The sequence below is a fragment of the Heterocephalus glaber genome, unplaced genomic scaffold, assembly GCF_053883595.1.
Source record: "Heterocephalus glaber isolate CG9 unplaced genomic scaffold, H.glaber_assembly_v1.0 deba00001004, whole genome shotgun sequence".
Taxonomy (NCBI): Eukaryota; Metazoa; Chordata; class Mammalia; order Rodentia; family Bathyergidae; genus Heterocephalus; species Heterocephalus glaber.
In genome coordinates, this window is record NW_028258179.1 from 9520778 (window position 1) to 9540847 (window position 20070).

A 20070-nucleotide genomic window follows, 5' to 3' on the forward strand; every position below is an offset into this window, starting at 1 on the left:
GGAAATGGCCCCATTCTGCCAGGAGTGTGGGTCACACAGGCCGAGGGCCTCTGAGGGCATCGGGCCCTTCCCCTGGGGGCCTGGGAGGCCCCTAGGCGTGCAGGGGTGAAGGAAGGAGTCGGTGGTGAGGGCCAAGGCCCCGTGTGCACTGGACCCTGCTGGCGGCTTGGCAGTGGCTGCCTCAGGGATCTGTGGGCCCCAGCTCCCAGCTCACCCTCAGACCTTGGGCACCCCACGAGCCTGCTGAGGGCCGGCTGTGGGGCCCCATGGCCACTGGGGATGCTGCCTGGGAGGCTGGCGCCACTGTGGTATTTTTAGATGACCCCATTTCTTAGCTGGCCCTGGCACTCGGGGAGGGAGACACCGACAGCTCTTGGCCAAGGCTGCAATAGGGCAGGAAGGGCTGTGCTTCTGTCCCCATGCCTGCTCCGTGGGGCCCTTACTGCCACCAGAGCCTCCCTGCCGCCACCACAGACCCCAGCTCTGGGGATGTGGCTGAGCAGCCAGATTCGTTCACATCCCTTTCCCTGGGAGCAAACCGAGGCCACCCGGGGCGCGTCGTGGGAAGCTACACATAGGCACTCAGAGGCTATCCCCAGCTCGGCTCCCCTGTGCCCCAGTGCCCGGCTCAGTGCCCACTGTCAGGAACACTGCGTTCCCTGCCCCAAGCCTCCCTGATGGCCCCGGGGGTGTGGAAGCTCGCGTGTGCCCTGGGAGCTCCCCGCTGTCTGTCCTGGCACTCGGTCAGTATGGGTGGCCAGTATGGGTGCTCAGAGGGCACAGTGGGCAAGGCGCTGTCACCTCGCTCCCTCCGCTGGCCTGTCCCTCCCCACCCTCCTCTGTGCAGACACAGGCTAAAAATAGCCCGGTCCCCACGTGGCCACCGGCCCAGCAGCCCATCTGCCCTGCCGCGGCCGGCAGTTCCGTCTCAGGTCCCAGCCGTCTCCAAGGTAGGCCTGGGGCTCCGGGCTGGGGCTGGGGACAGGAGCAGCGGTGCGGGGTGCACTAGGCCAGGCCTGGGGATCTAGGAGTGGGCTTGGCACAGAGCCCTCCACAGGCCTTGTCGGCTCCTGAGCATGATGAGGCTCGAGGGCTAGCTTCCACACTGGCCTGGCTGGAGAGGGGAAGGGGCTGGACCCCGAATGCAGCCAGGGCCACGTGGCCGGACCCCACAGGCTGTGCTGGGGCCCTCTGTTGCCCCTCCTTCACTCACCTCCTTCACTCTGAGACCCAAGGAGCCCCCCGCCCAGGCTGGCACCCTGGGCAGCAGGTGTCCGCGGGTGCCCAAGGCCCCAGGAAGCGTCTGGGCCTCCACCAGACGCCGCCACCCTCATAGCTGGCCAAGGGCAGCGCAGCAGCAATGCCTGGAATGCAAGGCCTGCGAGCGGTGGCTGGGACAGGCCCCCTCGCCCAGAGTCCACAGCCAGTCTGCCCTCATCCAGCCAGGGCGCCACCCCGAGGGGCACGCAGGCTGGCCCTGGAGGCTGAGGCGGGCTCCTCCGTCCTCTCTGGTTCTGTAGGAAGGGGACCGGACCACAGCGTGCCAGGGAGTGACTGGCACACGCTGGCTGGGGTTTTGCCCTTCCGTTCCCTGTGGTGGCGCCCCCTGGTGGACAGATGCCTCCCTGCTGTGTAGTTTTTGGCTCTTTGGTGACCTCAAAGAACACACCTGCAGATTGTTTTCTGGGGACTGTTTTCTTCGGGCAAACAAGCAGAAGTAGATATGTGAATGTGTGTCAGCAGATTTGCTAGTGGAAGTCCTGTGCCACTAGGCCGAGAAGCAGCAGCTCCTGGGGAAGCAGTGCCCGACCGTGGCCCAGGCCTGGCTCCCCCACTTCCTGCTGGGTGCTCTTGGGCAGTGCTGCCCGCCCCCGTCCCCGCCCCCAGCTGTGAGACGACAGCATGCAGCGAACCAGGGCTGACCCAGGGAGCCATGGGAGGCTGGGGACGCGGGCCCTTTCACCCTCAACCTCTCCATCAGAGGAGGAGCCCGGCAGAGAGGGCGTGGCTTGCCCACGGCCACCTGCAAGGTCACAGCAGGTGTGGGGCAGGAAGCCCGAAACGGCTCCCGTGGCCTGCACAGCAGTGTCCGCCTGGGCAGAAGAAGCCACAGCGGGTGCAGGTGCAGGGGTGGCTACTCCCCGGGGTCTGGGCTGTGCATCTCAGAGAGGCTGAGGAAGTCCAGGGCTCGGGCCTCTCTCCTTTGAGCCTCAGCTTCCCCCATACAGTGAGTGCAGCCCTCGGCCTGCCACACGGAGCTTGGCCTGGGCAGTGGGCATGGCAGTCCCTTGGATCCATGAGGCTGGCCACCTCACTGTCTTCTCCAGGCGCTAGGGAGGTGCCGGGCACCATGGTGCGGAATGTGGACGACCTGGACTTCCAGCTGCCCTCGCACGCCCAGGACATGCTGGATGGCCTGCAGCGGCTGCGCGCTCTGCCCAAGCTGGCCGATGTCACCCTGCTGGTGGGCGGCCGGGAGCTGCCCTGCCACCGTGGCCTCCTGGCGCTGAGCAGCCCCTACTTCCACGCCATGTTTGTGGGCGACTTTGCCGAGAGCTTCTCTGCATGCGTGGAGCTGCGGGACGTGGAGCCGTCCGTGGTGGGGCAGCTGGTGGACTTCGTGTACACCGGCCGGCTGACCATCACGCAGGCCAACGTGGAGGCGCTCACGCGTACTGCCTCGCAGCTGAACTTCCCGGCCGTGCAGAAGGTCTGCGGCCGCTACCTCCAGCAGCAGCTGGACGCCACCAACTGCCTGGGCATCTGCGAGTTCGGGGAGCAGCAGGGCCTGCTCGGGGTGGCCACCAAGGCCTGGGCCTTCCTGCGGGAGAACTTCGAGGCCGTGGCTCGGGAGGACGAGTTCCTGCAGCTGCCCCGGGACCGGCTGGCTGCCTGCCTGGCCAGCGAGCTGCTGCAGGTGCAGCCTGAGCAGAGCCGGCTTAAGGCGCTGCTGCGCTGGGTGCGTCATGACCCCCAGCCCCGGGCCGCCCACCTCCCCGGGCTGCTCAGCCTGGTGCAGCTGGGTGCTGTGCCCAGGCCCTGCATGCAGGAGCTGCTGGCCACAGAGCCGCTGATCCAGGCATCACAGGCGTGCCAGGTGGCCCTGTCCCAGGGCCACAGCGGGGTGAGTGAGGGCCGGGCCCCAGCCGTGAGAAGCAGGAGGAAGCACAGTGTGAGGCCCCCAAGGGTCCCCAGACTTCCATCACTCCCTGCCTGGGGCGGCCACTGAGAGAGCATCGCTGGTCACCCTCCAGGACAGACCCAGGCTGTTGGGGGCCGCAGCTTTCGTGCTGTGACAGATCAGAGCAGAAGACAGCGTAAGGGAGGGGAGGCCGACTTTGGCTCCGGATTTCAGGCCTTGGTGGCGCAGCTCCATGGCTGCTCACCTCCTGGCAGCCCGGACCACAGCGACCCTCCCAGCCACACCCTGTGCCTTTGGAGTGGGCCCTGCTCCTAATTCGAGAGCCTGCTCAGGTGGGCTTGTGAGCGGCTTCCCCTGGATGAAGCACAGGGTGCTCTCGTGACCTGATCCCCTCCCGGACCCCGCCTTTGAGCACAGCTGTGATGGGGACCCAGCCCCCACCCTGAGCCCCAAGGGGGTCGAGGGATCCAGACCCGACTCCAGGCTGGCGATCTGGAGGCGCCCCTGTCTTAAGGTGCCCACAGCCCAGGGCACGGAGATGGGAGGCAGACCCAGAGGCAGCAAGGCAGGCAGGCGCATGCTCGGGGGGTAGGGGCAGCCTGCGGGGAGCTGGCGGGCAGTGGGTGCCAGGGGTAGGTGGCATCGGAGCTGGGCCTTCGAGATGGGGCAGGGGCTTGGCAAGGGGAAGAGAAGGGAATGCCCTCCAGGAACGTGGCACAGGTGGGGATGCAGACAGGCATGGCAGTGCCACCTGCCCAGAGGGTGGCAGTCATCTTGGGCCACTCCCACTCCAGCTGGCAGGGGCGGAGGGTAGGGCAGGTCCCAGGGCAGCAACAGGCCTGACGTGGTTGGGGCCAGGAGCCCAAGGCGGGTCAGCTGCCGGCATAGGTTGGGGCCTGGAGGGACAGAAATTGGCTCAGCTTGACAGTGTAGCACGGGGCCAGCACATGCTAGCTCTGGGTGCCACCTGGCCTATGCACCTGGCCTTGGGCAGAGCCCAGGCATGGCAAGGGTGCTGCCGGTGGAAGGGCTGGGCAGGCCAGAGCGGGTCCAGGGCAGTGGGATGGTGGGGCCACCCCGAGTGGCCTGCTGCAGGCCAGTGGGCGCAGGGATATCCAGGAGGCCGGGGTCTTGCTGAGGAACTGGCTCCGGCTCTGGACCCCAAAGGGGGTGCAGGGGAGCTTTGGGTGGGGGGACAGCTGGTGTGGCCGGAAGCAGCAGCTTCTGCCCTCAGGGACACAGGGCTGCTGTCCATGCCACTCTGTGCAGCTGCCGCCATTTCCAGCCCACCAGAGACACACACACGCGTGTGTCCACATAGGTGCACACGTGTGCCAAGGCCTGCCTGCCCCCTATGCGAGCCCCTGGACAGTGGCCTCACTGTGCCAACCCTGCAGGTGCTGCCCAGCCCCCCACAGAGGCTGGAGGAGGTGCTGGTCGTGGTGGGCGGCCAGGCATTGGAGGAGGAGGAGGAGGGCGGGGAGGAGCCTGCACCCCGCCCTGCGAACTTCGCCTTCTACGACACCCAGGCCAGTGAGTGCCCGCCCTGAGCCGTCCCCACCACTGCGGGCCCCGGGAGTGGGTCCACAGAGGACAGGGCACCTGCCAGGTCCATGTCTCAGGGTGCCCATGGGCATCGTGGGCTGGAATGAGCCTGGGGCCTGCAGGGGAGGACAGGGGTGCATCGGGCTGGGGACCCTTTCACCCCCTGTCTTGCTGGAGCCCCAGTGCTGGTCCTGGAGGGGTCCCAGTGCCTTGCCCTGTGCTCCCGGTGAGGAAGGAGGCCAGTGGGGGATGACGTGCGAGGGGTGGTGAGAGCCCAGGCTTCCCTTTGTCTCCCTGAGCAGACCTCAGTTTCCCCTCTGTGAAATGGGCTCTGTGAGGGCACAGGCAGGGGAGCGGGCGTGATGGGTCTGGGGGACCTGGGGGCCTCTGCTGGCCTCAGGGGCCTTGGTGTCACTTCCGGAAAAGTGCTGTGGCAGCTGGCAGTGCCACCAGCGGGCCCCAGACGAGGCCCAGTGGCTGTCCCAGCCTGGCCGGGTGACGGGGGATTTGGTGCTGACGTCAGGAAGCAGCTGTGCCTGGCCTGGTGGGGACGCTGGGCCTTCCCCAGCGGGGGACACAGGTGTGAGTCAGGGACATGCAGTCCTGCCCACGGTGAAGCTTTGCGCTCCTGCACACTGTCCCAGCAGCCCAGGGCACTCCCAGTCCGCCTCGAGGGCCAGGCCTCCAGGAACACCCAGATGCCCACTCCCGAGCTGACTGTCTCATGTGGGCTTTTCCCAAAGCGTTTCTCACCCTCGGCCTCAGTTTACCCCAGGTCACTCCATGAAGGCGAACTTGTCCCTCTGCCCCTTGCAGCCCACACCTCTCATGTCCCCATGCTTCCCTCAGAGCCAGGGACGCTCCCTTTCTAGACAGAGAAACCGAGGCTGGGCTCTGCCCAAGGCCACACAGGTGGGTCCCAGGCCTGCTGCAGGGGTGTCTGGCCCCCCATGCGCTGACTGCCGAAGAATGGCAGGGCATGAGTGATGTGAGCCGCTAGCGACGCCCACAGTTGTGCCCTCTGACCCATACCGCATGGGACCGCAGGGTCCACACGGGGCAGGGGAGCTCTGCTCTGTGCCCCCCTGGGTGCCACCCTGAGTCCGGTCTGGTGTTGCTCTGAGGGCGCTGTGGGGAGGTGGATCATGATGACCCGGGCAGCCAGGCCTGGCTCCAACCCACCCCACGGGTGTCACCCCCTGCAGCCAGCCGTCCCCATGCAAGGGGGCCACGTGGGCACCCAGCCCCTGGGCAGGGCCTGCAGCACATCAGCCACCCCAGCCAACCCTCCGCCTCTCTTCCTGCCAGGGCGGTGGATGGCACTCCCCGACTTCCCTGACTACCACAAGTGGGGCTTCTCGCTGACGGTGCTCAACAATGACATTTACATCACAGGTGGGCAGCCGGGGCTCCTCAGGGACACCCGGCCCAGCTGGCACCCAGAAACCATCCCTCCCCACTGGGCTGGGACCCTCCAGGCCTCCCCAGGCACGTGAGCGCCAGGACACTTAACTGCGGGGCTCCCACACTTCTGTCTGGGGTCCCGCCTCCCCAGGAGGAGCTATGTGGCTGCCGGGCCACCCTGACTCTCCCCTTCCCAGGACATGGCCGTCCCTGAGGACGCAGGGTGGAGACCTGGATCCGAGTCCCTGGTCTACGGGAACAGAGGTCTCACAGCTGGCCACCCCTGAAGACCCAACCTGGCCCATGGTCTGGCAGCTGGGGAGGCTCAGCACATTAGGGGTCACACCCTGGCACGGAGGGGCTGGACACTGCGGCCAGAGGCCCCAGGCTGGTGGCGCTCATGTAGACAAAGCCTCTCCTGGCAGGTGGCTCCCGGGGCAGCAAGGCAGACACCTGGTCAACCACGCAGGCCTGGTGCTTCCCGCTGAAGGAGGCAGCCTGGAGGGCTGTGGCGCCCATGCTGAAGGCCCGCACCAACCATGCCAGCACGGCGCTCAACGGGGAGATCTACGCCATCGGTGGTGAGCTCCTCACCCGCCCCGGCCTGTGGTTGGTTGGAGCCTCCTGGGCCCGCAGCCCCAGTCCGCACCCCAGGGACATGGCTGCCCATGGCTGTCCAGGAAGCTGGCTGCCTGGTGAGGTCAGTGTGCCCCACGCCCGGCTCCCAGCAGGTGGCCCCGGCAGCCCCTGCCCTGTGCTCTCGGTCGCCAGCCTGGGGCCTCATGACGCCATGGGGACACAGGAAGCAGAGGTGTCCAGCAGGAGCTGGAACTCAAGCTGCTGGCAGGGATGAGCGCAGGCTCCGGGGCCCGGGCAGCTGCGGGTGAAGCCCCACTGTGTCCTCCCTGCCGAGCCCCAGCCTGGCCCCGGGCCGCCTCGTGCCCAGACACCCAGCGAGCAGCCCTGGAGCTGGCAGTAACGGGTGCTGGACAGCGAAGCCCCTGCAGCTCCACTCATTAAAGAGCCATGCCTGGCCCCAGGGATTCGAGGCCCTTCCTGTCCTGGCTGCCTCCCTTCTCTCCATGCTGGGCCCTGGTGAGAGCAGAGACCACCACGGTTCTGGAGCCCAGGGTGCCGGGGGACCCCAGGTCTGCAGAGGTCGAGACTCCTGTCCACAGGCTTCCCGCTGTCCTCACAGCAGGCTCCCCCGGGAACTAGGGTGCCCACAGCTGCAGGTCATCCACCACCCACCTGCACCAGGGTCAGGAGCCTGCCCCACACCGCTTCCTGACTGCGTGACCTCATGTGAGCGCCCTGGCCTCCAGGAGCCTCAGTTTCCTCACCTGTGAAGTGGGCAAGCTCACTGCCCTTCCAGTCCTGGGCCCCGAGCCTCGGCTGGCAGCACCCTTTCCTCCTGTGGGCTCCCACAGCCCTGTCCCCCGCTGCCCCCCAGGCACCACGCTGGACGTGGTGGAGGTGGAGAGCTACGACCCCTACATGGACAGTTGGACGCCCGTGCGGCCAGCACTCAAGTACGTCAGCAACTTCTCCGCGGCCAGCTGCCAGGGCCGTCTCTACCTGGTGGGTTCCAGCGCCTGCAAGTACAATGCCCTTGCTCTGCAGTGCTACAACCCCGTCACAGGTGGGCGTGGTGGCCGGCTGGGAAAGGTGACTGCGGGTCCCGTCAGGTGGGAGGCAGAGGGAGGCGGGTCCTGCCCTGCCCCACGGAAGTGACTGCGTGTGTCCCCCCCCCCCCCGCCTGCTGGTTTGTCCCTGCGAAGTGGCCTGGTAGGGGCGACCCCGAGCCCCATGGGCTGGGCTCCGGGGTGGGGCCCGAGGTCCTGCTGGACCTTCTCCAGCTCAGCGGCTCCTGGCCCTGGATCGGACCTCTTTCCACAGCAGCGATGTGAGGATCCACGAGACAGATGGGCCCCGGGGGAGGGTGGGCACTGGTTCCCAGGCCTGGCGGGTGGGCCGGGCAGGGGGCAGGAAGGGGGCCGAGGCCCAGGGCTCCAGGCCAGGACCCCCGAGGCTGAGGTTCTGGGAGCCCTAAGCTCAGAAGACAGGCGAGGTGCCCGGCCCAAGAGCGGGCATCCACTATGGCCCTGGTGCAGTGCCCTGTGCCCGCAGACTCCTGGAGCGTGATCGCCTCGCCCTTCCTGCGCAAGTACCTGTCCTCACCGCGCTGTGCCGCGTTCCATGGGGCGCTCTACCTCATCGGCGACAACACCAAGAAGGTCTACGTCTACAACCCGGGAGCCAACCTGTGGCAGAAGGTGGGCAGCGCCAGCCACCAGAGATTCGCAGGGGCAGCCCAGGCGGGGGAGAGGTGGCCGAGCTCCTTGGGCGCCAAGCTGGGGCCTGCAGGCAGCAGCCGCTTCCCTGGCTGGCAGTGAGCCTCCGCCTTGGGCAGTAAGCGGGAGGGGACTGCTGAGCTGGCAGCTTCTTGCCCCCAGTGCCCGAGGGCAGCCCGTGCCACCGTTCTCCTCCCGTGCTCAGGGCAGGGCTGCGCCTCTGCTCTCCTGCTGCCACACTATTCCTGAGCCTTGGCACTTTACCGAGCTTGAACTCACTGTGTGGCTCCCGCTGGCCTCGTACTTGTGGCAATCCTCCTGCCTCAGCCTCCTGAGTGCCAAGGTTACAGGTGTGTGCCACCACACCCAGCATGTATTGAGGAATGGCGAGCTCCCAGGGTGCACCAGTGCCCTGGCGGGACAGGGGCAAGGCAGCCCCCTCCCTGCTGTCCCAGGTGCCCAGCGAAGGCTCCTGCCCACCACCCTGTGTCCTCAGGTGCAGTCCCAGCACAGTCTGCACGAGAACGGAGCACTGGTGCCCCTGGGTGACGCGCTGTACGTGACGGGTGGCTGCTGGCAGGGCATGGAGGGCGACTATCACGTGGAGATGGAGGCCTACGACACCGTGCGGGATGCCTGGACCCGCCACGGCGCCCTGCCCCGCCTCTGGCTCTACCACGGGGCCTCCGCCGTCTTCCTGGACCTCTCCAAGTGGACGCAGCCCTTCAGCCCTGCCCCGCAGCCCTAGGCCGCGAGGGTCCCCAGGCAGGGCCTCATCGCCCGAGGAACGGCCCCTCTGATGCCTGCTTGCTTGTCCACTTGGGGCTGCAGCCCCTCCAGGACCCAGTCGGGCGCTGGCCGCCAGGGGACGTAGCACAGCCCGGGGATGCCACCACACCTGACTGCCCAGCGGTGGGGAGGACCCCCGTCCAGGACAGACAGTGGGGGCAGAGCAGGCCTCCCAGGCAGGCCTGCTTCCCTCACCCTCAGCTTGGCGTCTCTGTGGGCCTCTCTGGGGTCCCCCAGGGCAGACTCAACCTCCTGGGCCCTCTCCTGAGCCAAGCCAGTGGAGCAATAAAGGGCTCTCTCTGGCTCCGTGTCGCACCTGATGTCACAGGCTTGGTCAGAGGCGGTTCAGGCCCTGGTGCTGACCTTGCCTGCCCTGGGGCCCAGCCAGAGTAGGGTCTGGTGCCAGTCCCCAGGGGAAAGACCAGGGCCTCACAGGACCACCTGGCCACAGGTTGAGCGGAAAGAGCCAGAGCTCGTGGAAGGAGGCCAGCTGGGAGCTGCTCAAAATGAAGACCTCACAGCCAGCCGTGTTGGTGCACACCTGTAATGCCAAGCACTCAGGAGGCTGAAGCAGGAGGATCACGAGTTCCAGGCTGGTCTGGGCAACTTAGTGAGGTCTTGTCTCAAAAGTAAAAAGGGAGCGTGCAGGGAGCCAGGTAGTCCTACTTTGATCGGAAACGGGCAGCTGGAAGGTGATGGCAAGTGGAGCTGCTCTATGCCTCACGCCGTGTGGGTGGGACTGGGGGCCTAGGCGGGTACGTGTGTGGTGGGGAGGGACACACACCTTCCAGAGAAAGGTGCTGCTGCGCTGTGGTTTGCACTTGGGGGACGGTGTGCCCAGGGTCCCTGGAGGGCACTGTCAGGGCTGCAGCCAGGACTGCAGAGCTAAGCAGGGTGACTGGCGGGGGTGCCCTCCAGGACGGGCAGTGTGGGGACCCCCACCACAGTGTCCGAGGCTAGGGTGCAGGTGCACATCCCCGCAGCTCCAGGACCGGGCCACTCCCAGGTGATGGGGATGACCCAGAGACTGGGCCGATGACGCGGGGCTGGGGCCTGAGCTCCGGAGGCCGCACAGCAAGAGGACTTTGGGCTCCCACTGTTTCGAGGCGAAGGGAGCCTTTTTCCCATGACAAGGACGTGCTCTGGAGACGCGGGGAGCGGGCACAGCTTGGCACACTGGGATGCCGGGCAGCCGGGCCGAAGCTGTGACAGGAGGGCCCAAGAATGAGGCTTGGGTTTCAGCAGGGCGTGCAGGCGTGTGGGGACCCCATCCAGGCTCCCCCGGGTTCCCTGGCGCCACCCCCACTTCTGAACCCAGGCCTGCTCCTGCAGGGGGAACCCTGTTTCCGGTGCTCCTTGATTTGCCCAATTCTTTGCTAAGCTCTGCCTCCTCTGAGAGCAAAGTTTTTTGGAAAGGGGACCCCAGAAACACCCAGGGCCCCCAGCTGAAGGCCCAGCATGTTTTGCTCTGTCACCTCCCTCTTCCACCAGGCTGGGTCATCACCACCATGGGATAGCAGGACAGCACCAGAACCGATCGGATTTGGGCCCAGGCAGAGCCCATGGCATCACTGGGATTGTTCACTGTTTGGGACAATAGCTGTTTCCCAGGGCAACAGCCTGGGTCCCAGACCCTGCCCCTCCTGCTGGCCGAAGGGGATGATGTCACTCGAGCTCTTACAGGTCACACTGCCAAACCGCGTCCTCCAGTCCCACACTCCCTGGTGCCATAGCCAGGCCTGTAGGGAAGGAACTCTGTTCTGGGCAGATCTGCCCCTCAGGGAAAGGACACAGCCATGTCCCCACAAGCTTCAGATTCATCCCGAACTAGGGTTCCACGGCAACCAGAGCAGAAGAACCCCTGCAGCATGACACAGTGGCCATGTCCAGTGAGCTGGCCTCCATCCCGGGCTGTGTCCCTGGCGAGTGGCCACCTCCCGAGTGCACCGGGGCCCAGCACAGTCGATGCATCCTGGGTGTGGACACAGTTTTTCAGAGGTGAGAAGGGGCCCTGCATGAAGCCGTATCTGGGGAGCACAGAGCAGGCACTCCACCTGCCACACATGCTTCTGTGCCAGGCTCCTCAAAGGACCCCCAACAGGGCCAGAATGGACGCCCACAGGGAAGCCGCCCCACGCTCCCTGGGTGTGCCGGGCTGGGCGTGAAGGGCCCTAATTGTGTGGAGTCTGCTGACCGCTTCCCGCGGCGGAAGTCCAGATGCTGCTGGGTCCGTGCTTGTGTTCAGGGTTTCCCAGGTGGATTCTTAGAGATCTACAATTTCCTCAGGAATTAATCTAATCCCTTTGTTTTTTAAAAAATTGCGTGTCAGCTTTTAAAGATAGACCTTCTCTGCAGTCCCACTTGCCAGGGAAAGAGCACTGAGGACCGAGGCCCTGGGCCTTATGCCCTGGGGAGCAGCTTCTCAGGGTGATTTTCCTTTGAGCCTCACTAGGCCCACCACCAGCTCCACACCCTACTGGGAAAGAGGCCAAATCCCAGCGAACAATAACACTGAACCCAGGGCTTTCTCTGAAGTATGGAGTGCAAGACTAAGGGATAAGGAAAATGAGGTGTTCACACCCAAGGGAGCACTGGGAAAATGGACGCATCTTGAGACCACAGTGTTAAGTGAAATAAATCAGACACATGAGCTTAAATATCACGCAGTTTCTTTTATATGAGAAACCCAAATTATAAACAAAGAGGAAAATAAAAGATAGATGGTAGGAAACAGGGAGACAGAGCTCTTGCAAATGGGAAGGGCAGGAGAGATGGCGGGGAAGGGGCCTAGGAAGAATCCAGCTGTGTGACGCCATGCGTCAAGCCCGGGGTGAGGTGACCGTCACGCTCCGCAAGCAAGGACTAATAAAAGTAAAAATGACAGGAGTGTGGAGCGCCGTGGTTCCTGGCACAGGGCTGGTGGCCGCCTCCTGCGCGGCTGGGAGAGGTGGCCCCGACCAGGACCCCTGGGCCCCTCCACCCTTCTTGCACACTGGCGGACACAGGGAGCCCCTGCCAAGGAGGGAGCGCGCTCAGCAGGTGCCAGGCCCGCATCCTCCCGGCTTCCGTGCTCCACTGTGCTGCGACAGCGCTCCGGCCTGCAGGGTGGGCTGCACCTGCGCTGAGCCCGGCAGGCCCTGCCCATCATCTTCCCCACACCTGCGGGACACCGCGGAGTTCAGTCCCCGCCCGGGAGCCCTCGCACCCTGCAGCGCGCTCGGGCGCCGGGAGGGGGCGCGGCCGGGAGCGCGGGATTCGAGCCTATATAAGGCGCGCGGCCCAGGCCGCTTTCCACCCGCCGCCCGCATGGCCCCGGCCCGCCGCCCCACCGGCGCGCGCCTGCTGCTCGTCCACGCGGGCCTCGGCGCCCCGGATCCCGCAGGGAGCCTTGCGCATCCGCCGCCGCCGGGGGCCCCGCTGCCCGCCGAGAGCCGCGCGCGCCTGGCCGCCCGCCCCTGGTAAGACGGGGCCGCCGGTGTCCCCGGGTGGGGCCTGGGCCGGCGGCGCTCTCCGTCCCAGACGCTCCCGCGCGAGGGCTGCTGTGCAGGCTGCCGCCTCCCCGGCCTGGGGACCGAGCCCCCGGGAGCCAGAGCCGGCGTGGGAACCGGTCCTGGTGAAAGCAGACTGCCACTGCGCCAGCGGAGGAAGCTGGGAAGTGGGGAGAACTTCATCCCAGGGCGCTGGGCAGCCCAGGCTCGCCAGCCCAGGCTCGCCAGGGACGGGCCTGCGTGTCCCCCGACATCCGGCAGTGCTTCCTGGGGGGTGGGCCCACGACCGCTCCTCTCCTTCCTTCCGGCCTTTTTTTGCCGGTGACTCCAGGTGAGGAAGGAGTGACCGGAAGCTGTGCCCATGCCTTCCTGCCCAGGGCCTGGGGCCTGGAACGCAGGTTGGGGAGGACTTGGTGGCACTTCCCAGGTGGCCCCGGAGCAGGGAGTCCGGGGCTCTGGGTCTCCCTGTTCTGAAGGTGTCTGTGGCCCACGAAGGGCCTCCATCCCCACAGGCCCACTCAGGGCTGTGCCAGGCCAAGAAGGCATCAGCTAAGGTCAGGCGGTGCCCGGGGCTCTGGACTCTGCCCACCATGCCTCCCCACAGCCCCCTCAGGGCAGCCAGCCCTCCAGGCTGCCAAGTGGGCTCTGGCCCTGGGCCTCCTGTGGCCCCCAGGCTCCAGGAGGCCCCATGGCTCCTGACCCAGACTGCAGCAGGCCCAGCTCCCAGGACGCAAGATCAGCAAGGCTCCATGGGTCCCCAACTCCAGCTGGGGTCCCTGGTCCAGCTGGGAGGGCAGCTCAGCGCCAGCCCCCAGCTCACGCCAGTCTGCGTGAAGTCTCTACCTCGTGGAACCACCGTCCCGCCATCCGGGGAGCGCACCCCGTAGCCCTGCAGGATGTGGGGCAGCACTGAGAGGACCAAGGGCCCGGACACACTGTCTCCCTGAGGGCCCTCCGACATTGAGGTCCCCCTTGGCACCAGGGTCTGTGCATGGTCATCAGCAGGGACCGACCAAGAAGCCACAGGCTTTGACTCGGTGGCCAGGCCGTTTTGGACGAAGGGGCCCAGGCAGCTGTAAGATCCCAAGAGCCCCCCCGTCAGCCATCGCAGTCTGCACCCATGACCTCACCCGAGCCTGCTCGAGCCATTTCTTAGCTGGCATCCCTGCCTGATGCCACAGCGCCAGGCCCGCTGCCCAGCAGCCCCAAGGCCTCTGCCAGGAACTGAGGTTCCTCCCTGAACTTTGGCAGCTTCAGGACCCGTCAGGCGCAGAGTGCATGGGGAGGGAGTTCCCGAAGCCACTGTCCTCGCTTGGGCGGTGACAGGAGTGCGGAGGAAGATGAACAGGGTGACACCTCACCTGGTCCCGCCCACTGTGCCCTCAGCTGAAATCACCTCTCTGGGACTCCTGGGGTCATCGGGGAATCCCCGGTGGTCACAGCCACCTCTTCCTGGGTGCTTACGGTGCCGGAGCTCGAGGGGCAGGGCTGTGCTGAGGGGCAGCCCTCCCCAGGGTCCTCTCCTGCAGAGCAGGCCTGTGGGGTGTGAGGACTGACCTGTGGGCTGTTGCAGGAGCCCAGTGCCACGCACACGTGAAGTGTCAACCCCCAGGACACCTGGATGCTGTTGGTCAGGCAGAGCAACAAGGGCATCAACGCCAAGAGGAGCAGAGGCAAGGCCCCGAGGCTGAAGGTGAGCAGCAGGTGTCCGTCACCCTCCGTCACCCTCATCGGGGCTTCTCGTGCACCTGTGTTTCCAACTGCACACCCCAGGGCAGGAGGCTGGGGGACCAGGCCAACCCACGGAGCCCTGAGTTAGGGGACCAATTCACCCTGCGGCCCTCGAAGACCAGCCCCCTCCCTCTCTCCCATTGGCTGGTTCCCCTGTCACTCAGCCTGGGGCCCCGTGGGCAGGGACCTGACACCTGGTCCTGACAGCCAACTCCTGTGTTGAGCCGCAGAGGTACCGCTCCCCACGGCCAGGAGCTCCGGATCAGGGCTTCTCTGTCCACTGAGGGCCCCTCAGCACTGGGTTCTGATGCAGCACTTCGAGGTGGGCTCCCACCATGGCCTTGTCCACCTGCCCACCCTTGACCAGCTGGCCCTGCCCGGGCCTCTCCACGCAGGAGACGTGCTCCTTCCCGGGTTGGGTCTGGCCTGGCCCTGTGTGGGTGTTTAGGGTGCTGGGCCAGGTCCGCGGGGCTTGCTGACCCTGGCTGACTCTAGGTACAGGGCTCTGACAGCAGCCGGGAGGCCCTGTCTCCCCCAGCAGGGCCAGCCAGCCAGCCAGGCCTCTGACCCAGGGTCTGTCTTTCCCTGGCTGTGGGGTCAGGTGAGGCCCTGGAAGGACGGCCTGGGTCAGCCCCGCTGTGCGGATGGCTCCCGTCCTGTCCTCAGGGCGAGAGTGCGCGGCATCCTCACCACTGTGGTTCCCTTCCAGCTCGGCCTGCCAGGGCCCCTCATCCTGCCAGAGGCTCTGCTGAAGGAGTTCCAGCTGCTGCTCCAAGGTAGGGGTGGCACGGGGTGTGCCCAGGGCCCGGAGGGGACAGGCCGCAGCCACGCAGCAGGCCCAAGTGTGGAAGGCTGCCCGGGTGGGAGGAGAAGGCTCACTGAGGACGGTGGACCTGGCTCCTCGGGTCCGAGGCCTGCTCAGGACCAGCACCAGGACCCCGCCCAGGCTGGCTGCACTCCGGGTAGCTGGGCAGCTGCTCAGCACGGCTCGCGTTATTCACAGGAACTGGGAACATGATGAACCACAGAGTCGTTTCCTCCCCATCCCGTGTAGCTTGCTCGTTTCTAAACACCACTTCCAGCCGGGTGTGGAGGCACACGCCTGTGATCCCAGCACTCAGGAGGCTGAGCAGGCGTCACTGCTTGTTTTAGGCCAGCCTGGGGTGCTGAGCGAGACCGAAACAAACCCCAACAAAACAACACTTGCAGGGGCTTTTTGAAGGGCCTAGATGTTACTTCCGGTGCAGCTGTAGTAGTTATTCTCGCTCAGCTTCTTCCCCGCCACGCGGGTTAGGACTGGAGAGTGCTGAGCAAAGCTATGGGCTCCGGGCAGCCGTGGGATCAGGACACAGGGTCCAGGCCCGTGACTCCCGGCCATCCTCCGGGGCGTGGGACGGGGTGGTCCAACCACCCACCGCTGCCCTGTGCCAGGGGCAGTTCGGGAGCGCGAGAGCGCGCGGAGGGCGAGCCGTGCACACCAGGCCCCGCCCAGCCGGCAGCCACCCGGGAGGACGAGGACGAGGACGCGGAAGAAGTGCTGGCTCTGCTGGCCGCGCCCCCGGCCCCCTGCGTGGAGGCCGCGTTCCACTGCCGCCTGCGCCGGGCAGCCCCGGTGGGGCGGCACGCACTGCACGAGCTCAGCTTCTACTACGTGATGAGTGGCGTGGGCGGGGCCGGGCGGGGCCAGGGGGGACCCGGGGTGACTTCCATGCACCCCGCAGCCCGACGCAGAGGGCGCCTTCCACCGCGGCTCCGGCCTGAACCTGACCAGCGGCCAGTACACGGCGCCCGTGGCCAGCTTCTATGTGCTCGCAGCCACGCTGCACGTAGGTGAGCCCCGGGGCGTGGGAGGGGCGCTCCTGCCCCGCACCCCCACCCTGCGTGACCTCTCCCCGAGCCACCCGCAGCGCCGCTCAGGCGGGGTTCGCCGTGCCCCCGGGACCGCCTGCGCCTGCTCACCTGCATCCAGTCCCGCTGCCAGGGCAACGCATGAGTGCCCGGCGTCCGGTGGGCCACCCTCTGCCTCCCGCCCCCTGGCTCCCGCCCTCCCAGCACCCAGGAGGGCTGCTCAATGCTGCACTGCCCCACCGGGTCTCGAGGCCAGTCCCTGCCACCTCCTGCTGTCTTCTGTCCCCCGGCGCAGGGCCCAGGCCCACAGCAAGCACTGGCAGGAGGCTGGAGAAGGCGCGATTGAATGGGGAAACTGAGGCTTCTGGCGTTGAAAGACCCGAATGTATTAGCCAGCTTAACACGTCACTTGCAGCCACACTGCCTCCCTGGGCACCGGTTTCCCACTGGCGCAGGGACTGCCCCTTGCTGGACTCCGGCCTTGAGAGGCCTTTGGTCCCGGGTCTGCCCCTCCTGGGGACCCGAGCAGGCGGGCGGGGCCAGGTGCTCCGCTGCTGACTGAGGTGGCCATGGGCGAAGGTGAAGGCGGTGCTCCTCAGAGCGGGCTGAGCCTCCTGTCTTGGCTGCAGCTCCCTGGAGAGCAGCAGTGAGCTCTTCACCGTCTGTGTCAATGATGTGCTGTACCTGCTGGTACGGGGCCAGCTGGGCCACAGCCACAGGTGGCCGGTAGGGGTGCCAGGCTAGGCCCAGGAGGCTCAGCGCAGGCCAGGCAGAGCCAGGCTCCTGGTCCGAGTCTCCCTCCACTGCCCACGCTTTCCCGGGCAGCCCAGGCTCTTCAACAGCAGTATGGCTCTGGGGTCTGCAATGTGCTGATCTCCTGAGGCTCTGGCATTGCGCAGGGCTGTGGGGCCAGGCTCGGAGCTTCACCATGCCCGGCCCTCTGCAGCTGTGGGAAGCCCAAGATGTTACTTTTTATGCTAAACCCCGAGCAGGAGCCTCCTCCGCTGTGGGGCTTTGGCCAGTGGCAGGGAAGCTGGCATGAAGGTGGGATTTACTAAAGGAGAAAGAAGTTGCTAACAGCAACTGTCGTTGGGGCCCCAGGCTTGCCCCAGCCCGGGCAGGGCTCCTGGGCTCCTGAACCAGCTGAGAGCTCGAACTAGCAGGCTCACCATCCAGCGGGCGCCTGGATGCAGCTTGGCAGGTGGAGCCCTGGGGATGTCCGGGCAGCTAGGCTTGAGTACAGCTCTCACCATGGCTCCGCCAGTGGGAGCTGGCCGGGCTGAGGGCATGGACAGGAAGTTCGCCCTGAGCAGGGACTCACTCCTGCTGGTGTGGCCTGGAGGGAGCTGGAACAGAGCATTAGGGTAGGAGCTGAGTGCTGGGCGAATCCTCAGCCTACTGAGCACGTGCCCCGGGCTGGCCGCCCTTCCCCTGCACAGGGGTGCAGGGCAGCAGCTGCCTGACAGGCGCCCTTGATCCATACAGGTGGGGCAGTACCCCTCTGTCTTCCTGGACAACGCCAGCGGCTCCACCCTCACCGTGCGAAGTGGCTCCCACTTCAGTGCCATCCTCCTGGGTGTGTGAGTGGCTGCTGCTGGCCCCTCCTGTCCCGGGCAAGTGGAGAAGATGTCTGAATGGCATCAGACGGTGTGGGAGCATCAGTGGCCACAGGTGGCAGAAAGCCCACCTGGGAGTCCAGTGCTGAAGGCAGGCCTGAGAGTGAAGCATAAGCCGGTGTGCTCCACGGCAGTTTGCTGATGTCTGTCACTTTGTATAGCGAGGTCTCGTTACCCTGGGAACGCCATGTCCCCACAGTACCTGCACATCCTGCTGCAGATCAGCTCCTGGCCCCTGCCAGCCTTTTCCGGCTTCTTGGCACACTTTGGGCTGAGGGACCAGCAGGGGAGAGCAGGTGGGAGGGGAGGGGAGGGGAGCCTGGCAGCTGCTCCTTTGTCGCCTGTCTGTCCCAGCGGGTCCCACACAGCCCTCCCCGACGCTGGCCTGCAGATGGGCCTCAGGGCGCTGGCTGGTTGCTGAGGACCTTGGCATAGCAGCTCAGGGCAGCAGGGACGCTGGACAGAGACCTCCAGGGACTGAGCCTGTCCCTGTGGACCAGTAACCAGAGGCACCCCCTGCCCTGTACCAAGGGGCCGCTGGCCAAGGTCCCTTCCCATGCCCGGGTTCCGCTCACTGCTGGGCCTCGGGGAGAACCCACACACCTTGAGGCTGCAGCCCAGCCAGCCTGCTGACCACTGTGTGGACGGGGCAGCCCGGACAAGTGGCCAGGCCCGGCCTTTCTCAGGAAGTGCTGTGGGCTGTCTGGGGACGGGGAGGGCAGTGGCCCTGTGGAGAGCCGAGTGCCCACAGCCTCCCAGGTTCTCCCAAGGCGAGACAGGCCCTGAGAAGTCGGAGGGAGACAAGGACCAAGGACCTCAGGAGCGGCCTGGCCTCCAGGGGATCCATCCGGCCTGGCTGGGGTGCACACGCCTGGCGGACACGGGGCGGAAATCAGCCGTGGAAGCTTCCAGGTGGCCTCAGGACAAGGTGACCACATCCAGGCTGAAGGCTCCTGGCTCCCAGGCGGTCTCCAGAAGCAGATGCCCACGCAGCGACGCTGCAGACCAACTGCTCTGCCAGGGCTGGCCGGTCCGATTCTCAGTAGGACTGGAACCCGCCCTACCAGGAAGTGCCTGCCGATAAGGGGCGGCACAGGCACTCCCTTCTCTGGACCCACTTTGCACCCAGTGGGCAGCAGGTTAGTTAGCTTTTACCTTGAGAAAGCCACAGGGGGCACCTAGCTCCTTCTCTCAGCCTAAGCGTGACACAGCAGCCCGCTGAGGCACCTGTCGTGGAACACGGCCAGGTGGGACTACTTACGGCGCACGGCACAGACTCGGGACTGTGGACTCGGGCCACAGCGGGCAGGACGACACCTGGTTTGCTGCAGGGAGACATTTACCAAATAAATGCTTTCCTGACTGCAGATGCTGAGAACCTTTCCTTGGGTCATGCTGCACTGTCCAAAGCCCCAGGCCCAAGCGACCGGCCAGCGGGCTTCTAACCTCTCTGGAGGGGTAGCACTAAAGCTGTGTGTGGCCGACACTGACAGACCCCAGGCAGCTACAGCTTGCACCAAGCATCGACACTAGAGTGGCCGGATGATAAGGCCTAGGGCTGGGTTGGGGCCTGCGAACATTACCAGACAGGTTCTGGAAAGGCAAGATTTCAGTCTTACATCAGCCCGAGCCAACACCCACAGGGCCCAAGAGCTACTTTAGTAAAACAGTAAGGATGATGACGTTTCCCATGTAAACAAGTGCTTGAAAAGCTCCTGGAGTGCTCCAGTCCGCGGCTCACACGGTACCAGGGTCTCTCGGAGGGGGACCCTGCCCCTCAGGCCAGCAGAGCCCCTGGCTCACACTACCCCACGGTGAGAGCGATTTCAGGGCCATTCTGGACGGCAGTGGGGATGCTCGGTGCAGTGGTACACGATTTACACCCAGGGCACCAGACTCGAGGGCGGTCGGAGCTGGTGCTCAGAGCCTTCTACCAGATGGTGCCATCAGCAAGGAAGTGGAAGGAGCTGGACCCCCGGGCCGCACGCCACGGGACAGCCTCGCTAGGGACCCGGGTCCTGTCCCGCTGGCAGCACTGGACACTTTCTGTATGGGAAACCGAACAGAGCCAGAGTGTTGCAGAAGCCTGGTGCTGTCCTAGCCTGTCCCTAACTGGCACCTCTGCCCCCAGGGCTCGTCTTGAGGGTGAGCAGAGCAAGGGCCCCAAGGCCCACAGCTACAGGTCAGCATGAGCCAGTCTGAGATGCCCACGG

General features: G+C 65.9%; 2 protein-coding genes across 7 annotated transcripts; both read left to right on the plus strand.

Annotated features, from left to right (window-relative positions):
- The first annotated feature begins 879 nt into the window (after window positions 1–879).
- Klhl30 (kelch like family member 30) lies at window positions 880–9478 on the plus strand. 6 transcript variants are annotated; one of them, XM_004868402.3, is made up of 8 exons: window positions 880–950; window positions 2328–3124; window positions 4540–4675; window positions 5996–6082; window positions 6517–6672; window positions 7545–7733; window positions 8222–8367; window positions 8882–9478. In XM_004868402.3, exons 2-8 carry the CDS (start codon window positions 2351–2353, stop codon window positions 9131–9133), a joined length of 1740 nt encoding a protein of 579 aa, XP_004868459.1. In that variant the 5' UTR covers window positions 880–950; window positions 2328–2350; the 3' UTR covers window positions 9134–9478. The 6 variants fall into 6 exon arrangements, 5 of the variants coding, with proteins under 5 accessions (XP_004868459.1, XP_087065673.1, XP_021103056.1 ...); XM_087209547.1 differs by having other exon boundaries at window positions 2328–2959; XM_021247397.2 differs by lacking the exon at window positions 880–950 and having other exon boundaries at window positions 962–3124.
- Window positions 9479–12480: 3002 nt separating this feature from the next.
- On the plus strand, window positions 12481–20046 carry Erfe (erythroferrone). Its single transcript, XM_087209314.1, is given in 9 exon segments — window positions 12481–12632; window positions 13336–13492; window positions 14236–14355; window positions 15103–15399; window positions 15688–16044; window positions 16115–16223; window positions 16301–16400; window positions 16871–16931; window positions 17727–20046. Coding segments are annotated over 9 exon segments (1452 nt in total). The 3' UTR covers window positions 17826–20046.
- The last annotated feature ends 24 nt before the right edge of the window (window positions 20047–20070 follow it).